This window comes from Thermobia domestica, chromosome 12, assembly GCF_964235325.1.
Source record: "Thermobia domestica chromosome 12, izTheDome1.hap1.1, whole genome shotgun sequence".
Lineage (NCBI taxonomy): Eukaryota > Metazoa > Arthropoda > Insecta > Zygentoma > Lepismatidae > Thermobia > Thermobia domestica.
This window is the reverse complement of record NC_137465.1, coordinates 201,371,149-201,394,429: the sequence shown is the minus strand read 5'-3', so window position 1 is coordinate 201,394,429 and position 23,281 is coordinate 201,371,149. Positions and strand designations below refer to the sequence as shown.

Here is a 23,281-nt window from a genome sequence, read left to right as displayed (position 1 = left end):
TGACAACAACACCAGGTTCTAAAGGTCAACGACATACGATTCGTTAACAACACTGGATGATGTAATTCAAGAGTTTAACAGCAGTAGTGTTGTAAACGGGTCGAACGGCTCAGCTCACGGTTGAGTCACCACCGAGCCAAGAAAACAGCTCACGCAACCGAGCCGGCTCGAGCCTTCGGCTCAGTTGGGCCGAACCGAGCTGATGACTCATTCCAACCTAGCCGAGCCGAACCGAGCCGATGGCTCTTCGGAACCGCGCCGGCTCTTGCCATCGGCTCAGTTGAGCCGAACCGAACCGATCCCATTGTTTATCTCACCCGAGCCGGCTCGAGCCAACGGCTCACCTGAGCTGAGCCAAACCGAGCCAATCGCTCATTCGAATCATACCGGCTCGAACTCTGTTGGCTCAGTTGAACCGAGCCAGTGGCTCAGGGCTTGAGCCAAGCCGGTTTCATTTTTATCAATTAGTTCTTTCTCGTTTCCCACCAGTGTTAACATTTCATTGCGTCTTACAATGCATGTACTTTTATTTACCAGTATAATATATCACTACACAGAAATGATATTGAAACGGGTATGTCAGGAGGAAACGAAGTGTAGAAATAAAAAAGTTACCCTCCATCTTGGATGGCAGAGAATGTCAATACTAACGTGTCAGTACAAACACTTACTGAAACTACTTGTTACCCCGACTAAAGCTAAAACTACAAATTATCTTTGGTAAAATAAAAGTACTTTGGTCAATGTTAAAAAATATACTATCCACAGCAAATGTAGCGAGGGAAAACAGAAAACTGTGTAGAGAAAAGAAACAATAAGGAAGCTATCATCTTAAACTTAATTGTATTTTTCTCACTTGTACGTTATTCACTCACATACCGTAATTGGGTACAAAAATGTGATTTTTTGTTTAATGTAGTTTAATTACACTGTTCTACAAAAAAAAAATAGCAAAGTTATATTTCTGGGATAAATATTTGTAGTTTTGTGGTAATTCACCATGTTGAATTCCAATCAAAATCAGAATTCACGCAGATTCACTCCAAGCGTGCCCCTAACAATCCCTGAGTGAAATTTATGCCGGGCTTCCTTTATTAGACTTTTCTATAGGTAAATTATTTGTTCACATTACTTATTTCGCAAGTTTAGTGTAAATATTTGTTTTGCTACGTAATATTTAAGAGTATCAACTTCTGCTTGAGTGTTGTCATCGGCTCGATTCACTACTCAGTCACCACCGAAACGAACCGAGAAGGGAGCAGAGCTAACAGGTCATCCAATCGAGCTCACTCGAGCCCTCGGCTCAGTTGGACCGAACCGAACCGAACCGATTGCTCACTCCATCCGAGCCGGCTCCAGCCGATGGCTTACCTGAGCCGAGCGGAACCGAGCCAATCGCTTACCTGAGACAAGCCTAACCGTGATGATAGCTCACCTGAGCTGAACCGAGTCGTTGGCTCATCTCAACCGAGCCTGTTCGCGCAGATGGCTTACCTGAGCCGAGCCAATGGCTCATTCCAATCGAGCCGGCTTGAACTGTTGGCTCAGTTGGACGAGCCGAACAGAGACATTTCACATCACTAAACAGCACGTCACATTTGCACGTCACATCTCCCTCAAACGTGCAAATCTCATTCAAGAATCAACAGATACCGCAATTTATCTGGCCTGCACGGTTGCCTGAAATCTTACCCATGGAAGTTATGTGAGATATGATTGGTCGGCTCATTGTTCGTGATGGTCTTCAAGCATACCGTGCCTATGTCTTGTGGACTTATACACGAGCAGCAGGTAATTCCGTAGAAACATATCTAATGTCTGCTGGATTCGAGCCACGAAGTGCAGGCACTCTGATCATATCATGTGGATGATTTGTCAACGCTAGATGTAATGTGCAACTGTAAAAATTATGTAGCGACTCTGCAGTAAAATCTTAATTTTGCTCGCACGTTTCCATCCTAGGTTTGCAATATTTACAAACTAGTATATTACTATTATATATATATATATGCCCTTTTTTCAGGAGTAACTGTCAATGCGTTGCATCCGGGTGCTGTGAAAACGGATATAGTGGTAAAAAATGTTTTACGAGGATCTTTGGACATACGGATGTCTTCACTACTACTTGTTCCATTTTTAAAGGTAAGCTAAAAATATGAGCTTTTATAGCTGTTTCTATTATATATTGCTTGCTAATACTTTTATACCTCAAGTACAGAGAATCGAGTGACACATTAAAATTAAGTTATGTCGACCTAGTTCGGTACTATAATGGTCGTCTCTTACTAATTTATTGTAACGTGAGGGACATGCATTAGGATACGGTGGAGACAAAGGAGCAGAGTAACGTACAAGACTAATTAAGCTCATACAATAAGGGTATCTACAACTTTAGAGCTATACATAATAACAGACCGTAATCCTAAAAGTAAACAAACAGATATTAATAGAAGTAAATATCAAAAGTTCATCTAATAATAGACAAATGAAACTCAACACATTCCCTTCTACAAAATTGGCAGCAGCTATTTCAGGTATAACAGGTTATAGGAAAATTGTAACTAATCTGTAACTGTCCTTATGTCACCCACTCAATCCATGTTCGATATAATTTAAGTCCAAATTTTCACACACACAGGTCTAAATATCGTTAATTGAAATAACTCCTATCATCTACGAAATGCACTCTTCTCTCCCTCAAAATTGAAATAAAACACCCTATCGAAAAGAATTCAAACAATTTTGATTGGCTTGAGTTGCGATGTACAGTATGATGATGGAGCAGGCAGAAAGACGTGAGTCGGGTCCATACTGGCACACCACGGAGGATTCCAATATCAGGCATCAGCTTTACTAGAGGTGCCGTAGGTGACTTGGTCCAAATCAAAAACGAACACGAAGTTGCAGTTCTTGGCATGTGGCAGAATACGGCCACATATCATCCTTGAAGATGGAATTCGGGAGTCAAGACTGTTACCTGGACAGTGGAAAGACACATCCTCCCAAAATCGATGTGTCGTCTTCTTGATGGTGAAATATAGCAAAGGAACTCTGGTAAATACACTTCCCACATGTGGAATTGTCAGAACTAAAGTTGAAAACAATTCAATATAGGATCAAGCAATAGCGTTGTAGATATAAGTAAAGCAGAATTTACCATAACACACAGAATGAAAGAAATCTTTAGTTACAATTAACGAAAGAAGAAATTTCTAAAGACAGGATGAGGATAAAGTTTATATGCAGTAATTCACAAAGAAGAAATTTGTTTTTATTAATTAAAACCTAGTGTCGTTCCTAAAACTCGAGGATTCTTTTTTTCCAGTTCCTGTATCATTTCAGATTTGTTTAATTTGGACAGGAAACAGTCTTTTATTAGGAAGAACGAATGAAGTTATTTCATAGCACAATAAGCGATTGAGTGGGTATTGTCTCTCTGTAGCTATGTCAATAATCCTCATGCTTTCAAATGTTTCCCTTATGTCAAATTTTTTGTTTTCTTGTTGAGTCTTCGGTTTTCTATTCGCGCCAGAGGACTGAACAACTTACTGTCTTTTTTTTAATAAATCTGTCGTCGCGAAATTTAAGGTATTCTCTATCACCATTGCTCATGCACGTCAGATTGAAGTTCTCATCGGTTCCCGTATAATGTTTCCCAGTTGTTAGATTTGCTAAACTTCAATAATTTAAATCAAACGTGTTCTGTCTTTCACAGATAAAATTCACATTTTTTTCACAAAATCGGCATCTGATTGCGTGACACTTAATGGGAATTCGTGGTGAGGTGTGTACTGGTCATTTTCCTGGAACCTACACATTCTGAAATCTGCACATCCTAGAACCTGCGGATGGAAGTGTTTGATGCTGGTCTTTTCATATAGAATTAAATCGTGTTATGAAACAGCTTCCTTCCGTCTTGTGATCCCAATGATTCCTCTTGGACCTTTTGCAGGTTTGGTGTATAGTTTGTAAAGTATCTGGTTCATTTCAACTCCACTAAAGTTTTGATCTGTTTGTTGAACAACAAAGTGACCTTTCATGGATGTTTTTGTGTGTTTCTTGAAGCTTCAAGCTGAACCCCATCTAGAATAATTAATTTTTCCGAGTGCAAAAAACAGTGGAAGGGTCTGTCGGAGAATAGACAGATGAAGCTTCCAATTGCCCTCTCTGTCACTCGAATTCGAATCATATCTCTTAAGACTGGAAACACAACACTGATGCATGTATTCCAATAACGGAATGTTTTTGACTTATTACATCCGCCTTCCATAAAGGAATTGAAATCACCGATCGTGAGTTGCATAACGTTGAACACTTCAATATGCGAACGTATTGCTGCATCTCGGTCTTCAACTTCACATGCATCTTAAAGATATTTCACTGACTGAATGACATCCATATATTTCCTGCGATCTGATTTCAGAAAGAATTGTTTCCACTGTAAAATTTGAATTGCTTCTGCGAATAGAAATAAACCTCGAACTCCACGAAAGTAGTGAATATCACTAAGTACGCTCTCAATCACTTTTGTCCCAAATATTTCTGCTTCTGTTAGCACTTCTCTTGTTCCACTTTCACTCAGACAACCACCAATGCAGTTGATGAGAACTTTACAAGTATGAAACGAATTCAAGCCCAAGAAAATGTTAAGGTTGTTAAGGTTGTCTTGCTAAATACAGGAAGACTACTTCTACTTAACGAAATAAAACCTATGAGTAATTACAATGACTTACATTTAACTAAATACCGTAAACGTAAATAAAATAAAATGTAGAAATACACATTTACGTTATATCTCGGCATTAAAGTTTCCGTGCATTATTGGATTAAGGTAGGTTTTAGGCAAGGGTGTCGTGGGAGGTGGAACAGGGCGGTACATGCCCTCAACTTTCTCACCCTGAAATATCTACTTACCTCTTTATCATATGGATATTTGTATGGTCCAAGTATTTGTAAGATGGTTTAGGAAATAGTGCCCCCTAAATGTTTGATCACGCTACGCCACTGGGCAAAAAGGTTAAAATAGTGAATTTGCTGAAAATTTATTCTGAACAACTTTTGTAAAAGACTATTTTTCAAAGAAACTCAACCATTTTAAATATATTTAAATTTCTGATATAAGGTAATTTTTTGGCGACCTTTGACCTTGGCGGACATGTTACCAAAAAACTCACTGTTTTTAGAACATGTGACCAAGCCAGAAATCATCCACTAGTACCATTAGGCAAAGTCCAGTAATAATTTGCTCTCGACCTTTTCGATCCAACAGGACCTATGGGTGGCCCCTAGACTATATATATCCCCTTCAGTGCTTAATTTTCAGGTGCGAACCGCTGTAAAAAGTGTAGGTTTTTTGAGAACTGGAATTTCTTACCTTTTAATAACTTTTGAACCTCTCAAGCAATCACAAAGAAATATTCGGCATTATGATCTTTGTTGATTCTAATTAGCTACTGTAACTTGTCATTGTCGTATTTATGGCTATCATCATCATCATCATCATCATCATCATCATCATCATATGGTTAATTTACACAAAATTTGGGAATGCCTCAAAAGATCAAGCCCAATTTTTCTGTGTAGTCTCTTGGGGTTCCTAGGTTAGCGCAAACTCGCTAAATATTGTCGGGAATAACATTACTCATACTATGGGCAAATATATTCGCCATACGCAATACAAAATAGCCAAAGCAAAATGAAAGCGTATATATACGCCATCCGCACAGTAGGTGCGTTTTGAAGACACGAGTTAACTCGCCATCCACACTGAAGGGGATATAATAAACGTATTGGTTTGCTCAGAGAATAGCTTAAATCAGATTTAAGTCTGTTAAAAACAAAGTTTGTATAATGGAAAATAATATACTTTCGATTTACATCCTCCGCCCTTGAAACACACAAACAATTTTTAAAGAATTACAATTGTAAGCTTTTGTATATAAATTGGGTATCTATGTAATTTGTCCTTTGGAATATAAGCTTGAATTTTAAGTACGTGCTTTTCATGTTTTATTTTTTATCTTTAGTCTCCGAAAGAAGCAGCAGTCACCCACATTTATTTGGCTGTAGACAAACAGGTTGAATCAGTAACTGGAAAGTACTTCTGGAACTGTGAGGTAAGAACTTTATCTGACTACACTGCTATAAATAATAGTACATTCGGCTGAGGTTAAATTTACATGGAAGTTGCACCACCTGATTGTGACGTAATATCACGTGGTATTAGTCCACTTTCCAATTCCATGTTCCTTGTTAAACAAAAAAATGCGTAAAGCGAAACGCACTAGTCTGTGTATGTACCGTGTTATCTGTAAACATCAGTCCGAAAAAAGTGGAATAAAACGAGCTCTGCGGGGCTTCTAAACTCCTTCATTCCCTGACGTTCGCTCAGCTTTGTTTTGTAGCGTAAATAAATCTTTTTTTTTTTTTTTAATCAATAAAGTTGTGTCTACAACTAAACAAGGAATAGAATGTGGACTAGTACAACGTGACAGTACGTCAACATCGGATGGTGCAAATTGAATGTAAACTTAACTTCACCCTACTACATTCAAGTTAAAAGGTAGCCATTTTATTAAATTTTTGTTTTCTCTTTCTTTTCTTTTAACACTTTACAAGTACAGGATGATTTGTTCTCGTTAAAATCTTTCTTTGCAAATATTACACACACACACACACACACATATATATATAGGGGAGAGGGGGGTACATTTGAACATCTGTTTTCGAATATTCGTTTTTGCTTCCAAACACCCAGTAAATTTCCTTATAGAACTGTAACAAAAGCTAAATATAATATACATTATATTTGCCATAAAATAGAGTAGTTTGTTTGATCTTGTCATTCTGTGCAAGGGCGCAGGGGGTGTCGTTCAAATGTACCCCCTTGGGGGGTAGATTTAAACAAGCATGGGGTAGATTTGAACATACGTGGGGCAGTTTTGAACAAACCATTATTTTACTACAATAATCGTTATTTTCAGGATGAATTCGTTTACGAACAACAAGGCTAATGTAACAAAGCAGCATTAACAGTTTAAGGCACAAGAATTAACCAATTGCGTATGGCCAGGAAATAATAATAATAGTAATAATTGCTGAAACATATATGCAGGCCCGTATTTGTATATTGTGCGCCTCTGTGCTCTAAATAATTTGCCTTCCCTTCGGAAACACATCTGAATTGAGTTGAATTCATAGTTTTTGGGGTCACTGAGATGAATAGTGACAGTTATAATCCAATTCAACTTCAAGGTTATACTCAACTCCCAAGTGAGGCGGACGAGAGTTTAAAAGTAATCGAAAACGACAGACAAGAATTAGAAAGTCCACACACAATATCAGCAGTTGGTACTGAACATTTGTCTTCATTGTCTGAGAACACAAACATGTTGCTGGTACTTATAACTTTCAGAAAAGCATAGGTAGAACAATGTTCAAATGTGCCCCCTAATTTTTGTTCAAAGCTGCCCCAACCGGCATGATCAAGCAGAATTTGATAATACCCAGATAGTACAAGCTATTGTGAAATACAAAGGGCAACATTGGATAAGTAAATTAATGTACTTGCTTCTGCAATGAATGGCAGATAATATCAAAACACAGGCTTCTGTCAAAAATCTTACAAAACTTCACAAAAATTCCAACTTTTCACCCCACAAATGTAACAAAGTACTGCTGTTCATCAACATTTACATTAAAATTGCAGATAACAGTTGACCGTCATGCAACGCAGTTTTGCCAAACTAAAAATTTTGAAACCACCAGATATGCTATTATTTCTAGCCTGTTATCTTAAATGTTCAAAGGTACCCCCTGTTCAAATGTACCCCCCTCTCCCCTATATATATATATAAAATAAAATAAAATAAAATAAAGAACGGGACAAAAACAATGCACTTTTTAAACATTGTTTCTCGAATCTGCTTCACCCCGACAAGAAACATAGAGATGGACTTGTTCTTTTTCTTTTATTCTCCATTGAAATTAGAGTTCTTAGGATAGCACAAATACAGTAGGAAGTCGAAAATCCGAACTAATTGGGACCACAGGTAGTTTGGATTTTCGAAAACGACCAAGAAAATACCATTTAGGCTTAAATATACTGTACGGTATGCTCTTTTATCGATACAGGGTTATACAGTACATACCGTAATTACAATGCCGTACGTAACAGTGACGGCGCCAGCTTTAAGTTCTTAGGGGGGCAAAGGAGGGGCAGATACATTTTCGGGGGGCGGCTATTTGCCATACCAAAAACGACATATTTATTACCTCTGACTTATTTTACATTGTGTATTTCGTTGCTTTTTTCATATTAGACCTAAATAATTATAAATTAAACTTATTTCAAGTAAAATTTGTAACAAACAAATAAGTAACGTCTGCACAAGAAGTATTTTCAATGAAACTTCTGAAGCCTAAACTTAAATTGAATTACTTTCGCATATGCTACAAGTAACACATTCGTCTAGTACTATATGCTACGTCTCTCTCTCTATATACATATATATATATATATATATATATATATATATATATATATATATATATATATATATATATATATAGAGAGAGAGAGAGAGAGAGAGAGAGAGAGAGAGAGAGAGAGAGGATTTAGGAGGAGCTGCTGAAAATGTCGTAGTCCAATCCAGAAGGAGTGTAGGTACTAGGTAGAAAAATGAAACCGTAGTTTAGAAAAACATATCTCTGCATGTACAAATACAAATTTTCATATTAATAATGAAATCCTTATTGTTTCTCAGGCCTCTGAAGTGATTATGTGTGCCCAAACAGATAATTTCACGAACATCTAGATCCTAACTCATAATATTTTTGTTCCACCAAGAAAAGTCACCGAAGTATATTAATTAGGAAATCAGTGAAACACCACGGGACACTCCTCCGTTATATACCGTGTTGAAGAAGTAAGTGGCTTCGTATAAACGTGGCGATTTCTCAACAAATTATGCTTTACATCCAGGATGGTTAAAAGCAATGACTCTTCCCGAAATCATGGATGCAATTTGTGACATTATTCTTGAAAATTGCAGCATTTCAGCCAGTGGTGGATATAGCCCGGGGCCGGAGGGCCTAGGCCATCCCAGTTTTTGAGTGACAAAAATAATTTAAGCTATTATTTATATAGTTTTTAAAGTGTATAGCAAACTCACGATATACTTATTATAGTCTGAGGTCTGGCTGCACCCGACTTTCTGTTTTTACCTTCTCAGCAAAAATTGTGTCAGAGATTCTGTGCATTTCTTTGGAAATCGTCGGTAGCATAATTCAGAATGGCTTGGGTATGCGCAAGTTCTCGGCATAATGGGTTCTCAAAATATCTATCAGGATAATAAAAGAGTGACGGCATTAAGAGAAGTCTTTTTCAATTTGACCGTAATGCTGATCAATTTCGCTCACGAATAGTAACCATAGATGAAATATGGTTGTACCACTATGATCCTGAATCGAAACAATAGTTAGTGGAGTAGTAGCACTCATTTCTTCATCTCCCCAAGAAGTTCAAGACACAGAAGTAGGTTGAGAAACTGTTTGCAACATTCTTCTGGGATAAGTATGGAGTCGTACTCATAGACTACCTCCGCAACGGTTTGTGGTAGAGCGTTCACCTCTGGTGCTTGGGGTCCCGGGTTCGATCCCAGCCCCCGCCAAGTGAACTTTGTGGTGGACAAACACCGTGCTCGTGGGTTTTCTCGGGGTTCTCCCGTTTCCTCCCACTTTCTTCATTCCACCGTTTCACTCATCTCTCATAATCACCGTCTCCTTTAGCCTAACCGGCATAACCGTGGGACGTAAAACTTAAAGATTTCATTTCATTTTTTTCGCAACGGTCAGATATGTAATCCGGAATCTCTACATTACTTCCAAAACTGAAAGAAAAATTCAAAGTTCAACGCCGCGGAAAATGAAAAGAAAGGAATTCTGTTCCTTCAGAAGAATACACCTGTCCATCAAGCCCCTGCGAACACAACTGACATTGCATAATCTAGGATTTCAATGTCTAGATCATCATTCTTATTCCGCAGATTTAGCTCCGTCTAACTATTACGTGTACTTATTTCCCAAACCTAAATAACACTTGAAAGGACGCCATTTTAGATCTAATAGGGGTAGTGCTACGAACAGTAGTGCGAGGAAATCTTCAGATTTTTTAACTTTTCTGCGAAAACTGGAGCACTGTACAAGGTAGTATATTGACTCTCGGGGGAAGTGTAGAAGAAGTAAAACTTCACCATTCCACATGCCTCCTTCTGGGCTGGGCTACGAATTTTTCAGCAGTTCCTAGTCAATATGGTAGACGTCACGTCAGTACTTTGAAACAAAATAAGTAAGGGAGCACTAGTATATACCAATACATAAAGATCAGCACTCTGACAATACGTTTTATTGGGAATCAATTTAATTCCATAAATTTATTATTATCAGTTGCAGGAAGGGAAAAAGCAACTCTTTTTATCCCCTTTAAAAAAATAAGCCCTGGTAGTCGCAAACTAAGCTGTTAAAACACATCCTCTGAATATTGAAAGGCGAGAATAATGTTTCAGAAAAAAGAAGTATAGAACCTTTAAATAAAGCAAAATATGAAACTGAAAACTTCAAACCTGGATAAATACAAACAAGTTACGTAACTGGTTTTACCTTTCTTTTGTTTCCAATCGAAGTTGATCCAATGAGAAGAAAACAAGTCGACCAAATCTACTATTGTTTGCTAGACACAATAATTAAAAATCATAAGAAAGAAGTGTAACTAAAATTTACCTCAAAAGGCGCTAAATTAGAAAACAGAAATATGCGTGCATACCCAGACGCTCAAAGAAGAAAGCTTGAGAACTAATCTGTCACATACTAAATGCATGGAAAGTAAACTAGAATTTGACAATGAGATTGGTTATGATACTGATATAAAATACTACATGTAGAATGTTTAAAGATTGTAGGAGTCTGGGGGGGGGGCAGTCTAGGTGGCAGTCAGGGGCGCAGAAGTAGCTACTAGGGGGGCGCTCGCCCCCTTTGCCTCCCTTCTGGCGTCGTCACTGGTACGTAAGGCTACGGTACTTACATTAAATGTTTCTGAAGAACCTGCTCGTACACTAAATTACACTGTCCTTGTAACTCACACTTAAAACAACTTATATAGGCCTAAAGGAAAATAAAAATAAAAATATGTATGACAAACAATTACATATGAATGAGCTTTTGTAAAAACACTGACTTCACACAACACTAACAGACAATCCTATTGTTTGTTTATCGCTTGCGTTAAGACAAAATGTAAAAAGCTTCTAGTGACCGCTTTCGGATCTTCGACGTTCGGATTATCGACGTCTTACTGTAACAGCCTATGAAATTCGAGTGATGAAGAAAAAACGTGTCGTTGTTTCACCCTAAGTCACAAGCAGAAGAGGCAGAAAATCATGGTTGCCAGCTTCAGACGGGAAAACGTAAAATGAGAAACTTGAAGAATGTAATAAATACATGTATATTCTATTGAAATAACAAGAAGCAGTGTCAAGGTACATCTCATGAATGAGTTTGGTTTGTATAGCATGATATTTTGTCAATACTGAAACCGGAAGTGATAGTAGGCCTCTACCACTTCCGGTTTTAGTAGAGGGATTAAAATGGAGATGGAATATATTCTTTGGATGCTTAATTGATTTCAGAAAACCTTTTCTCTCTATTCATTTAAGTTTTTTACTCCATAATTAGGGTTAAAACCGGAAATGGTTTATAGTTGCTCCTTTTGGTTTTAATACAATGCTAAGAATGCTAATATGAAATACATTGTTAGCACGATTAATTACAAGAAACCGCTTCTCGCTATCCTTAACTCTTTTAAATCTACAATGGTCAACGTTAAGGGCATTCACTAGAGCGAAATAACCTACCGCTTATTTTAGAGTTTTTCTGTAATATCTTCAAAATAAATAAAAATATTCAAAAAGTAGGCACGTAGTGAACTAGACAATACGATTTGGCATGTGATACCTTTATCACAATTCACCTATCTGCTTTTGGTATGCTACTATTTACAGAACCCGCAAAAAATGCTAAATCTATCTACATTTGCAAATCGAAAGTAGATAGATGAGTTGTGATAACGGTATCACATGTTAAATCGTATTGTCTAGTTCACTACGTTTCTGCTTTTCGAATATATTTATTTGTTTTAAAGATATTACAGAAAAACAATAAAATTAGCGGTAGGTTAATTTTGCTGTAGTGAAGACCCTTAAACCGGAAATCGTTGCAGAAAATAGCTATTTCCTGTTTTAATAGACAGATTATAGTGGAGATGAAATATATATACTCTCGGGACTGTTAAAACGGAGATATTTCATACATTCAGTAAATATTTTAATAACCATATGACTTTCTATCGTAAGTTAATTTTGACGAGAAATACAAAAAGTTTTTTTTTTTTTTTTTTTTTTTTTTTTTTTTTTGCTGTAGTCACTTTTTAAGTCAAAAGATCCAAAATATTTCAATCAAAATTTTTCTTGTACGCCTTATATCTGGAGAACTACATATAGTGTAGTCAAACCCAAACTATCACTTAACTCGGTATGATGCGCTTATTCCACCAAAAATTACAAAAACTCCATTTAGGGACAGTTGAAAAATGTTGTACACCCTGATCCAAAAACTAATGATTGGTGAAGATCACAATCTTTTGAGGCATTTTTTGGATCATTCCTAAAATTCTTGTTTGGGGTGTATATTTTTAAAGAAAAAATCTGACATGTCACTATTATCCTATTGTGCTGCCAAAATGTCTTGAGCCGTGGCAAAAATGCGAACTAACATTCAGACCCTCACACACCCACGCGTTGAGCCAATAACGGTTCAGTTGTTGCTAAACGACAGAAAGCGAGTGGAATACCTTCAGCCCATAACAGCGCTTGCAACGTAAGACTAGGGATCAAGTCAATGTAGCATATCTTTAGAACATGTCGAATTTTGTTTCTGTTTAACGTTGTGGTGATCTTTCTTTGGAGAAGTTTTCCAGAAAATCTCTAAATTTCGTTCAGACTTCTTAAATAAATAGTTCAGTAATAACTCTACATTGTAGTATGATTTATGACTGAAGAAATGGGAGCGAGAAAGCTGATGCGGTCAAATTTGTTTTTATTTATTTATTTATTTATTTATTTTGCTTTTGCCTTGCAGCCTGCTGATGTGAGTAGTCTTGTGAATGACGTTAAATTTCGGAACAAATTATGGTTGAAGACTGAAGAGCTAGTCAAGATGGCACCTGAAGAGAAGATACAAAATATGCTGAATAAAAAGAAATGACTTCCAATGGCATTCTTTTATATAAAGAATTCTTATGTACAGCATTTCATACATTGTTTATGTACGGTACCAGAAACGACAAATATAATCACAACTTTTTCTTAGCAAATAATATGCTATTTTTGGAAAGTAGTGTCAAAAACGAGATTTAATTTCTCCCTAATTGCTAAAGCTAGGTCACAAAGTCCATTAATTTTCTATAATATGAAAGAGAATGTCATTTTGTGTGATCAAATTTCGGGAAAATGGCTGAATCGTTTCAAATGAATTTTAGAATATAGTTATCAACTACCTCGAGCTGGGTTATTATCATGTTACTTTGATCCTAAGGGTGAAGCGAGAATAATCATTGGCGTATTTAAGAGGGCTTCCAGACTTAAGCCCTCCCGAAATTTTATTTACTATTTTAAAGTAAATTTAAATATCTTGCATGATTTTCACATTTCAAGGAATAAAGTTAGCAAAGCTTCCCCGAAACAAAATCGTAAATACGCCACTGGTCATAATGTATCTCACGCTCTCGTCAAGTTAAGAAGATGAAACCCGATATATGAATTCCTTATTAAAAAATAAGTAGACATTGCCCGAGTGTCTTCGAAAAATTCCGCTGCATTCTGCATAAAATTTCCTATAAATTGATGTATATTTCATTATACGTTTATGCTTACTTATATAGAAACTTCCTGAGCTCCTTCATGGCTAAGCGGTTAGCGTACGCGCCTTTGGCGCTGGAGACCCGGGTTCGATTCCCGGCGGGAGCTCATGTGGTTCGGATTCCACGTTAATCAGTAGGTCCACGTCTCATATAGCCTCGCTGCTGAACGGGACGTAAAACTCAAAATCAATCAATCAATCAATTATATAGAAACTTCCTATTAAACCTTGTAAAAGCATAACATTACATGAAATTGGTATTAATTTTTTCATTGCTGTTCAACATTAAGTAACAATGGTCAAGTAAAACACGAGGAGAAATATTATTTTTTAACTGAAACCAAGGATCTTATAAAATAAAGGATCTGCCCTTACAACAAAATCTTGAAGCCATACGTCACAGTTTCGCCACTCCTACTTCCCACTCCGCCTAATAGAATCGCTATGTTTTGAGGCAACAATCATGGTGGAAACGAAAATATCCAATTAGACGATGGCGGAAAAGAGAGTAGCCAATCAGACGTTCCGATACTCGGGTGTTTTTTGGTTTCATTGATTTAATAGGATGAAGAAACATATGAGCAAATCTCCTATTTTATAACATCCTTGACTGGAACACACATTTCTTCAGGTGTTCTCCTAACAGTTTAATTTGTCTGCAACGAAGTCTGTCTTCAGGGGGAACTTCTGACTAGTGAAAAACGGTCTACGTTCTTCCACGATTCTGTATGATTCAAACTGTATTAAGCAAAACTTGTGTAACACGGAAACATGAAATATTCTGTCAGGAAAACCTGTTTCTTTGTACATTTTCCATAGCATACAACCTCCAATCAGTGTGGATCTCAACAATGATTTGTTACTCTAGCTACCTATTAAAGAGCTCTAAAGAATTTCACATCGAAGTGTATTATTGCAACGAAATTTGTGGCATCTATCTCATTTGATGGTTTTATGAGTTACAAATAGACATCGGATTTTTATGCAAATGCATATTTTGTTTGCTTATATGCATCTCTGTGAAACTTAGTAGGAGTTTCTAACAACAATAATACAGCTTGAATTTGAAGTTTATTAGTGCATACAAATGCATATTTCAAATGTTAGAGTATGCTTAAGAGCATATTCAGCATATTCTATAAGTTTTATTTCAGATGTATGCTTATAGCATGGAATAAATCCAGTGCTAGTTTGTATTTTTAATGCATTTACATGTTTATGAAACAGAACGGCTTTTTGCATCGGAAGATGGAAGAATGCCTAGTTTATGAAGGACTAATAACGTTAGCAACCAATCAGCAGAGCAAAGACGTTTACAACTGCCAAGACGTTAAGAAAAATCTGATAATGATAAGGACATTGTAATATTGAGTCGACATCATTTCAGAAATAGAAGATGAGAGAAACGCTTCTCAATGAAAGGTTAGCTCTAGTTTGGGACGAGCTCAATCAGTTTTTAGTAAATTCAGGCACTCTGTGGAAAAGAAATTGACTGATGTTATTGCCAAGAGCTCTGTCTACAAAACAATTTGAGTCATGAAAAAATACCTCATGTGTTAAATTTCAATTTGCCAGAAAATATAGATATTGAGCTTGCTTTTTTTATATATATAAATATTGTCCAATAGCATCTACAGCGTGGGCCGAAAGTGGTCGTACCCTTAATTGATGTTCCCTGACGGTTTTAGGTTTACCCACATATCTTTGGTAACATTTGTTGTGATACAGCAGGATGGAGCACAAGCGCACTTCACTTGCGCAATTACCTGAATCAGACGTTTTCCTGGCCGCTGGATTGGAAGAGGCTGTGCATCTTCACCAGCTCCCTTTGCCTGGCCTCCAAGAAGTCCCGATCTGACGACACCAGACAATGCTCTTTGGGGTTTCATAAAGCAACAAGTAAGAAACACTCTATATCACACAACGCAGGAATTACGAGCAGCTGTGGAACACGCTTTCACCCTCGTGACTCCGGAGTATCTCCGCAAAACATCTGCGAGAACTTGGCGCAGAATTCAGCTCTGTTACCACATGGATGGTGATCATAACGATGTTTATGACTCTTAAGACTTCAAGGTAACTGTGTACAGATATTCTACCATAACTAACACTATACTGTTGAAACTAAAGGGGGTACGCCCTCTTCCGGACCATCCTATACTGATGTTACCAGGTCATGTTCTGGCTACAAATGTCACAAAATGACATCAAAGAATGAAGAGAAGCATCTTGCGATATAGGCCTACTCAGTGGCGTATTTAGGGGGCTTCCGGGCTTAAGCCCCCCTCTTGCGATATAGGCCTACTCAGTGGCGTATTTAGGGGGCTTCCGGGCTTAAGCCCCCCAAAAAATCTTACTTACTATAGTGAAGTATATGAAATATCTTGCAGAATTTTCACATTTTCAGGCAAAACCCCTCTCCCGAAAGTTAGCAAAGCCTCCCCCAAACAAAATCGTACATACGCCACTGGGCCTACTGTAAGTCTAATTACGGGAAGAAATACCTCCTTAAAAACGAAACTTTTATGTTATATTTGACGTTCCAAACTTTGTCACCACTTTGCTGCATGTCTGAAAATGCTCTCTTTTATTGCATTATTAGTGCATATTAAGTACCTATTTTAACACATTTAACAGCATTCTTGCATACATATTTCATGAATTTTAAGTGCTTAAAAATTCGTTGTCTTGTAATAAATATGAATTCATAAATATAATATTGTGCACTTGTTCCTAGAGAAACAGATTCTTGTTACTTGGATATTTGCAAATGTCAAAATCCCATCTTAGGGTGCATATGCGCATACATAATAAATATCTCAAATTTAGTTAATTATAGTCCGGAAGGTATAACGTCGTTGGATTCCCGAGAAAAGTTGTGGTGACGTTTATGAGGGATAGCCAGCTTGGTTACTCGTGGCTCGCTGAGCGCAGTAGACGGTTGGTGGTGATTGGCTACTCTCTTATCACACCCCCAGTGACGAGCAGATCCAAGCGCGGGAAGCCAACGACGTTATACCTTGTGGAGCTGGACTATAGAATACGTAAAAAAAGAACTGCCCCGACAAAACTTGTCATCCCGGTCATTACTTACGTTGCCAATGCGAAAATACAGGTCTGATCATCCTCATAAGCAGTCGGCCATCCCATGCCATAAATTAATAGTTTACATCCATTACGGTTCTCAGTTACTCACCGTAAGGCTTATTTACAACGAGGCTACAATTTAGGATCGAAACAAGTTAATGTGCAGTGCTACGTTTGATTAAAAAAAAATCTTATTAAATTAATTTTATTATTTATTTATTTATTTATTTATTTGATTAATGACAAAAAGGATCCTCAGGAATGTACTGGGAACTTTCTTAATTTCTTTATGTATAAATGGTCTTTCAAATCATGTGCTTTCCAAAACTACTTTATGTACAAATAATACAATTATTTACATCTCACACAAGCGTACATAGCAGTTCCGTAACTTGTGGAGAGCAGGAGGAGCAACTGTCTCCCAAGGAACATTCCCGCCATTCGAGGGGGGCCCATTTTAAGACAAAATTTTGTTACTCCATGTACGATACGAACATGAAATTATAAATGAAGCATCAAACAGATTCACTATATTACATAAACAAAACAGCACACAAAAGGTAAATCAAATAAAAATGAGTCGTGGGGCCCATTTCAGTAAAAATGTCTACCATTAGTGGCCCTAGAAATAACATTTATTCGTATAGCTTTGAAATTTGTCAATATTATCCCCTTAATTAATTTGTCATGTATGGAACAGGCCCAGGGGCGTGCGCCAGGGCCCATAAAGAATAAGAGAAAGATGAAAAGAAGAAGCCTACTTTCGAATTTTGCGGGAGGGTTCAAAACAACTTTTTCTAGGGGGGCCAAATATTAATGCTTGTGCCCCCCCCCCCCCGAAAAAATCTAAGTTACTGCGCTATTCATGGAGTTTAATGCTATTTTCTTTTCTTAAAAAGTAAAACTATCATTGCTTTAGACATGTGTTGGAATCAACAGATAAATTTCAAAATGTATTTAGTAGTTCTATTTGCCAGTTTTCACTCCTATCTTGAATAAGTAGAGCTAGTATTTTTTTGGTGGAAACAACGCTGAAATTGGCAGTGGAAAGGTGAGGAAGAACACAGAATTTCGTGGAATAAGAACAATACTCGTACTAATGATTATACTACACAATTTTAATATTACTGTACCAAATTCTATACGTCTAGATATTTGGTCTCTTGAAAAATGTGAATGAATGTCACAATTTGACCTTTATAATATGAAAAAGTGAAATACAAATTAATTGAATTTGACAACGTTCCTCATCTCAATGTAGGAAAATATCAGACTTTCTCGGTTCACCACGAATGATTTATACTGCGAATGAGTGTTCAACGTCTACAAAGACCTGCAGAATATCCTTTGCATTTTTAAGTATGTTGCATTTTTCCAACTGGGAAATGCACTGTGCCTCTATTTTAAGAGTATGTGTGGTAAGAGCTTACGGGAAGAAAAAAGTACAAACTATACAGTAATTTGAGTTTATAGCTTCCACCAGTTATTCTACACTATAAAGTTCTCTGTTTCCCATAGCTACACTTGCTGGAAAAGATATGTTTTCTAACAGTGACACAAGCTGTTTTATTTTATCAACGATAATTTGTGATTTTACCCATTTTAGTCGAGAGTAGCAAAATCAGTGGTCGAAATGAGACAGTATGCGGTGGTATGCCATTCCGTCTCTGGGATTTCAGTGATGAAGGCATACAGCCTCTGGTTTTTCAGTGATCAAGACATATCGTCACTGGAGAATAGATGCTAAAATACCTTTAATAAATCCATTTTTATACACAGTAATTGACGAACAGCTTTGCACATAAAAATATTTTATTTCTTATGTAGAAATAATTTCTAAGTTAACAACACCGACATTTTGGTTATCTTTTTCCTACCTTTTGTTTTTAAAATGAGGTGTTTTCAAAGAAGTTCATCTAGTTTATATTTTGATATGCCATATTGAACTGTTTCAGTCGTATGTATGTGTGTGTCTTTTTAATTCATATAAATGTCGTGTTTTGAGCATGAACGGATTTTAGGTGTTGTCTGCTGTGGGGGTGATTCTTCCAGAAGTTTGGAATACTCTCAGTCGAATGGGGGGGGGGGGGGGTCCGGGAGCTTTCCCGCAGTAAGTTGTTAATATAAAAACTCGGTGTTTGAACATTTTCGTGTATAATTCTCTATAATACAACATAAGGGGATTTTTTTCAGAAAGTTGTAGGCTAGGGATCAAAGTCCCCGCCCCCACCCGTAACTAAAAAGAAGCCTTCCAGTGATTTCAAGTCATTACGTAAATAGAAATGCAATCTTTCGGGCAACATACCCTCAGTGTATTTCAACTTTTAGATAGCTGGTATGTCGAGTTAAAATCGTAATAAAACGTACCGCCTTTGCTTTTTTTTTTTCCAACTTCGAACACTGAGCAAAATGTTGTTGTTTCCACAAGTTTGTGTATTCTTATGTTAGTATTTACATTTTTCGCAATGTAAGAGAAGTCTTAGAACTTTTCTATTTCCCTAGGTCAGCGTTCCCGAGCTTACACTTCAGTATCTCTTCTAGTATGTATATCTCTTCTAGTATATATTTCAAACAAAATTGTATACATTGTCGTAGATAATACATGGTAATAATTTCTTGATTGGGTAAAAAAAAAAAAAGGTTTTCTTAGACAAATTTCAAATTTAGAAACCCAGAAAGTCAAGTACTAACTTGTAAACCTTGTTTCAGCAACCCCCACCAAATTCCATGAGTAGGTGGAACCAGTAGCGGCTCGATACCATAATCTGAGGTAGTTCTGCACAGTGTGTTTTTTGTATATTAAATTTCCCGTTTGCAGTAATTAATTATAAAATCTTCACGAACCGCATATCTTTTAGCACTCTAATCGTTATACGTAAATGACAATTATAATTGAAATTACCAAATATATATATACAGCTTTGCTGTATCGCAACCAAAATACTATTGTTTTGCTTATTGGGTGTCAGTGGCGTATTTAGGATTTTGTTCCGGGAGGAGCTATGCACAGCATATGAATAAGCACTTAATTTTTCCTTTGGGATGCCTACAAGTTTAAATGAATTTCGGGAGATCTTGAGCCTTATAGCTCCTCTCTACATACGCCACCGTTGCATGTAACAAACTTTAAAAATACCATACCCATATCGTAAGAAACACTGTTTTCAGATACCATAACAATTTCGGATTCACGTAATGTCTACAGGTAGAAATTGTATTAATACTGCTGAATTATAGATATTTTATAGTTTGTAAATAGTCTATCCGACGTGTCTTCTGCTGTACAAAATGTCCTATTACTCTATCATTAAAGTTCGGCATGATGGATATGAAATCACTCTCGATTGATAAGGCAGCCAAAGCATTGATTCTTTCCTGACATATTGTGCTTCTCGAACATGTTTTAACTATTTTAAAATTAGAGAAGTAACGTTCTGCTTCAGCAATTGTCGTTGGGATAATTGAAGAATTTCCAAAAGGTTTACGGTTTCCTTAAAATTGTCACACAAATTGTGTTTGTTCAGAAAATTTGCACAAACTTGAACATGGAATACTATTACTTTCAAAGCGCACAACAATTACACTGAACACCGTTATCAAAAACAAGAGAAGGGAGCCTCATGTACATCACGTCGTGTGTCTTCGGCTTCTTCGGAAGTATTCGTGAGTTCTGAGCTGCTGGGAGTGCAGCTCTAGTAAATCCTATCTAAGAGACAAGGAAAACGTAATACAGTGCGGCTGGTGAAGATTTTGGTTTCAATGCTAAAGCATAGGGCAATCCGTGCACAGCTCTTGCAATATTATTAAGCTTCAGAAGGTGTTTCCAGTAATACTACGATTGTAGCATATCCAGCAGTACAATTTCAGGACACCGTTAGACCAAATATCATCATTACATGTTATTACCTTGATTAAATTAAACACAATTCAACTCAATTGAAAATACATTTATGCCACTAAAATAACTGGTAGTTCTGCAGCTCTGCAGCACTTATAGGCAAGCCGCCCCTGGGTGGAACACCAAAAATTCAAACCCTAGTTATAACAAAGTATTTCCACTTGATCAGAAGAAAAAATGACAGATTACAGACAAAATACCTAGCAGATCACCATATTCAGTTTCCTTTGGAAATTATTTCAAGCTTCTTGAAATTATGACTGTATCATATGCATGTATTTACGTGTTTTGTTTTTACCTGTTTAGATTATGCAAATAGAAATTACAGAAAACAAATGTGATACATTCACATAATACTACAAAATTTACCAATTTATTTATAGCTGCATCGTCTACCTCGCAATAGTTACAAAATATCAGATAATAAATGTGTTGCCTTTACACAAATTTAAAACATTATTTATAATTGTTTTAAAGAAATGCTAATCAACACAAGAATGTACTTAGGTATATGAGGCGATAACATCAAATCACTACAGCTGGTGCAAAAGATAGTATTCCGAAAAGTAAATGATATATGTTTTTAAAAAAAGACCTCTATATATGTATAATTATTGTAAGGTTACATTTCAACAAATTTGATACTGTTTGGAGCTTAATTTCTTTAAGACAATGCTCTTGAAAACAACGATTGCTTGGAAAACGCCAAAAGATGAATAAACATTTAATGTAACTTCATCTAAGGATTCATACAATGCATAAGAGAACAATTGTTGAAATAGACAATTGTGAAAGCAGCCCTACACTTTTCTGAATTCCTTAGTTCGAACATCTCACGCTCACACTTCAAATTTCTAATATTTACCCACGGAAAACAATCCTTCCCGCTCAATATTCATTTAGTATTTCCTCACAACCAGCGGACAAATGTAACACTTACACATTGTTCGCATGCGATCAGCATTGAGAAGATATACTGTTCTTAACGTTCTGAAGTTCTGTTCCCATTTCTGTCTCAACTATCACATTGAGCGACCGCTGTGTAGGCAGAGATGATGTTTTGGTATTTGGTCTTCGTGGAGTCTCTCTTAGCAGATAGACATCTCTCGATGGTCTCTTCTGGCAGCAAACGAACTGCTTCTTCTGTCCTCCTCCATAGTTGCTGTCTAGCTTTAGCATCCAATGCCAGCTTATTGACATTCGGCTCCTCCTGAATATAACAGAAAAAAAACGTTTAATACAAATTTTATTGTATTTGGTTTATTGATTAAGTGATTTCTTTCATATGAGTTCAATTGCAATTAAATAAAAATGTTCGTAATAATCAATGTAATTACAGTCCAGCTCAAACTTCCTCACGTTTAAGGCGTGTCCTCCTTTTCCCAATATCCAATAGAAGTTGGGCGACGTTGTCTAATATCTTTGTTCCTGGATTAGGAGCAAGCAATTTCAAAAGTACATCCTTATGATATAATGTCACTATAGCGTTAATAAATTTGTAGCAAAGAATTTGTTTTCCAACATCTTAATTTCTCGCGTTAATGTTTCACGTTATGCCTGTACACGAAAGAAAGTGAAATCTAACAACGTCGCACCTACACACCATTTGCTTTCGACAGACGTCAAGAGGTTTAAGCCGGACTTTACGTCTCAGATTGTCCACTTTTCATGACTAGTGATAAACTGCTTCAGAAATGGCTCGGATTCGTTATGTTTCAGTAGGGATTCGCCGATAGAAATGCGAATGATTACGATGTTTTCGATTGGCATCATGTGTCACGTAAACGTCGAGCTTCTTGTAGCGAGTTTTCTCCAAATGGTTTAACGCTATTTGCTGAAGGATATGTACACTCATGTCTAAAATTATTGTCGCATGTCTATAAATATGTTGTTCTAGAAATATAATTTGATAACGAATTCGCCCGGTATTTCTTATAATGTTAGTATGTATATAATACACAAAGACATGTATGTGGCAAATTTCATGTCAAAAGAGTAGTAAATAAGAACAATAAAACGAAAATAAAATTTTCTTGTCCATTTAACAACATTTTATTTTACTCATTATAATTTTCGTATTTTTAATTCTTTTCCTATGAAATTTACCACGAATATATTTATATATTTCCTGATTATACACATAGTAACAGTATTAAAAGTATCCTGCAAAATCATTATCAAATTATATTCTTACAAGAAGACAGTTATAGATATGCGACAATAATTTTGGACATGAGTGTACATCATTAGTTATACGATGACTGCTTCATGCCAGTCTTAGTCGATTTTTGCCAAATATCATCCATTTTTGCTATGATTGGTTGC

The 23,281-nt window shown here is 36.6% G+C and overlaps 2 protein-coding genes across 3 annotated transcripts in view; one reads left to right on the top strand and one right to left on the bottom strand.

Annotated features, from left to right (window-relative positions):
* The window catches only part of LOC145666933 (retinol dehydrogenase 12-like), a 325,956-nt gene extending 312,103 nt beyond the window's left edge, over positions 1 to 13,853 (top strand). For both annotated transcript variants that reach the window (XM_081734538.1, XM_081734537.1), the window contains exons 6-8: positions 2,024 to 2,142; positions 6,027 to 6,116; positions 13,192 to 13,853. In XM_081734538.1, the coding sequence (XP_081590664.1) occupies positions 2,024 to 2,142; positions 6,027 to 6,116; positions 13,192 to 13,317 (335 nt within the window). In that variant the 3' untranslated portion in view covers positions 13,318 to 13,853. The remainder of the gene's footprint in view (positions 1 to 2,023; positions 2,143 to 6,026; positions 6,117 to 13,191) is intronic.
* Positions 13,854 to 17,249: 3,396 nt separating this feature from the next.
* The window catches only part of LOC145666932 (retinol dehydrogenase 12-like), a 54,871-nt gene continuing 48,839 nt past the window's right edge, over positions 17,250 to 23,281 (bottom strand). Inside the window, exon 8 of the mRNA XM_081734536.1 lies at positions 17,250 to 22,166. Coding sequence (XP_081590662.1) covers positions 21,972 to 22,166 — 195 coding nt within the window. The 3' untranslated portion in view covers positions 17,250 to 21,971. The remainder of the gene's footprint in view (positions 22,167 to 23,281) is intronic.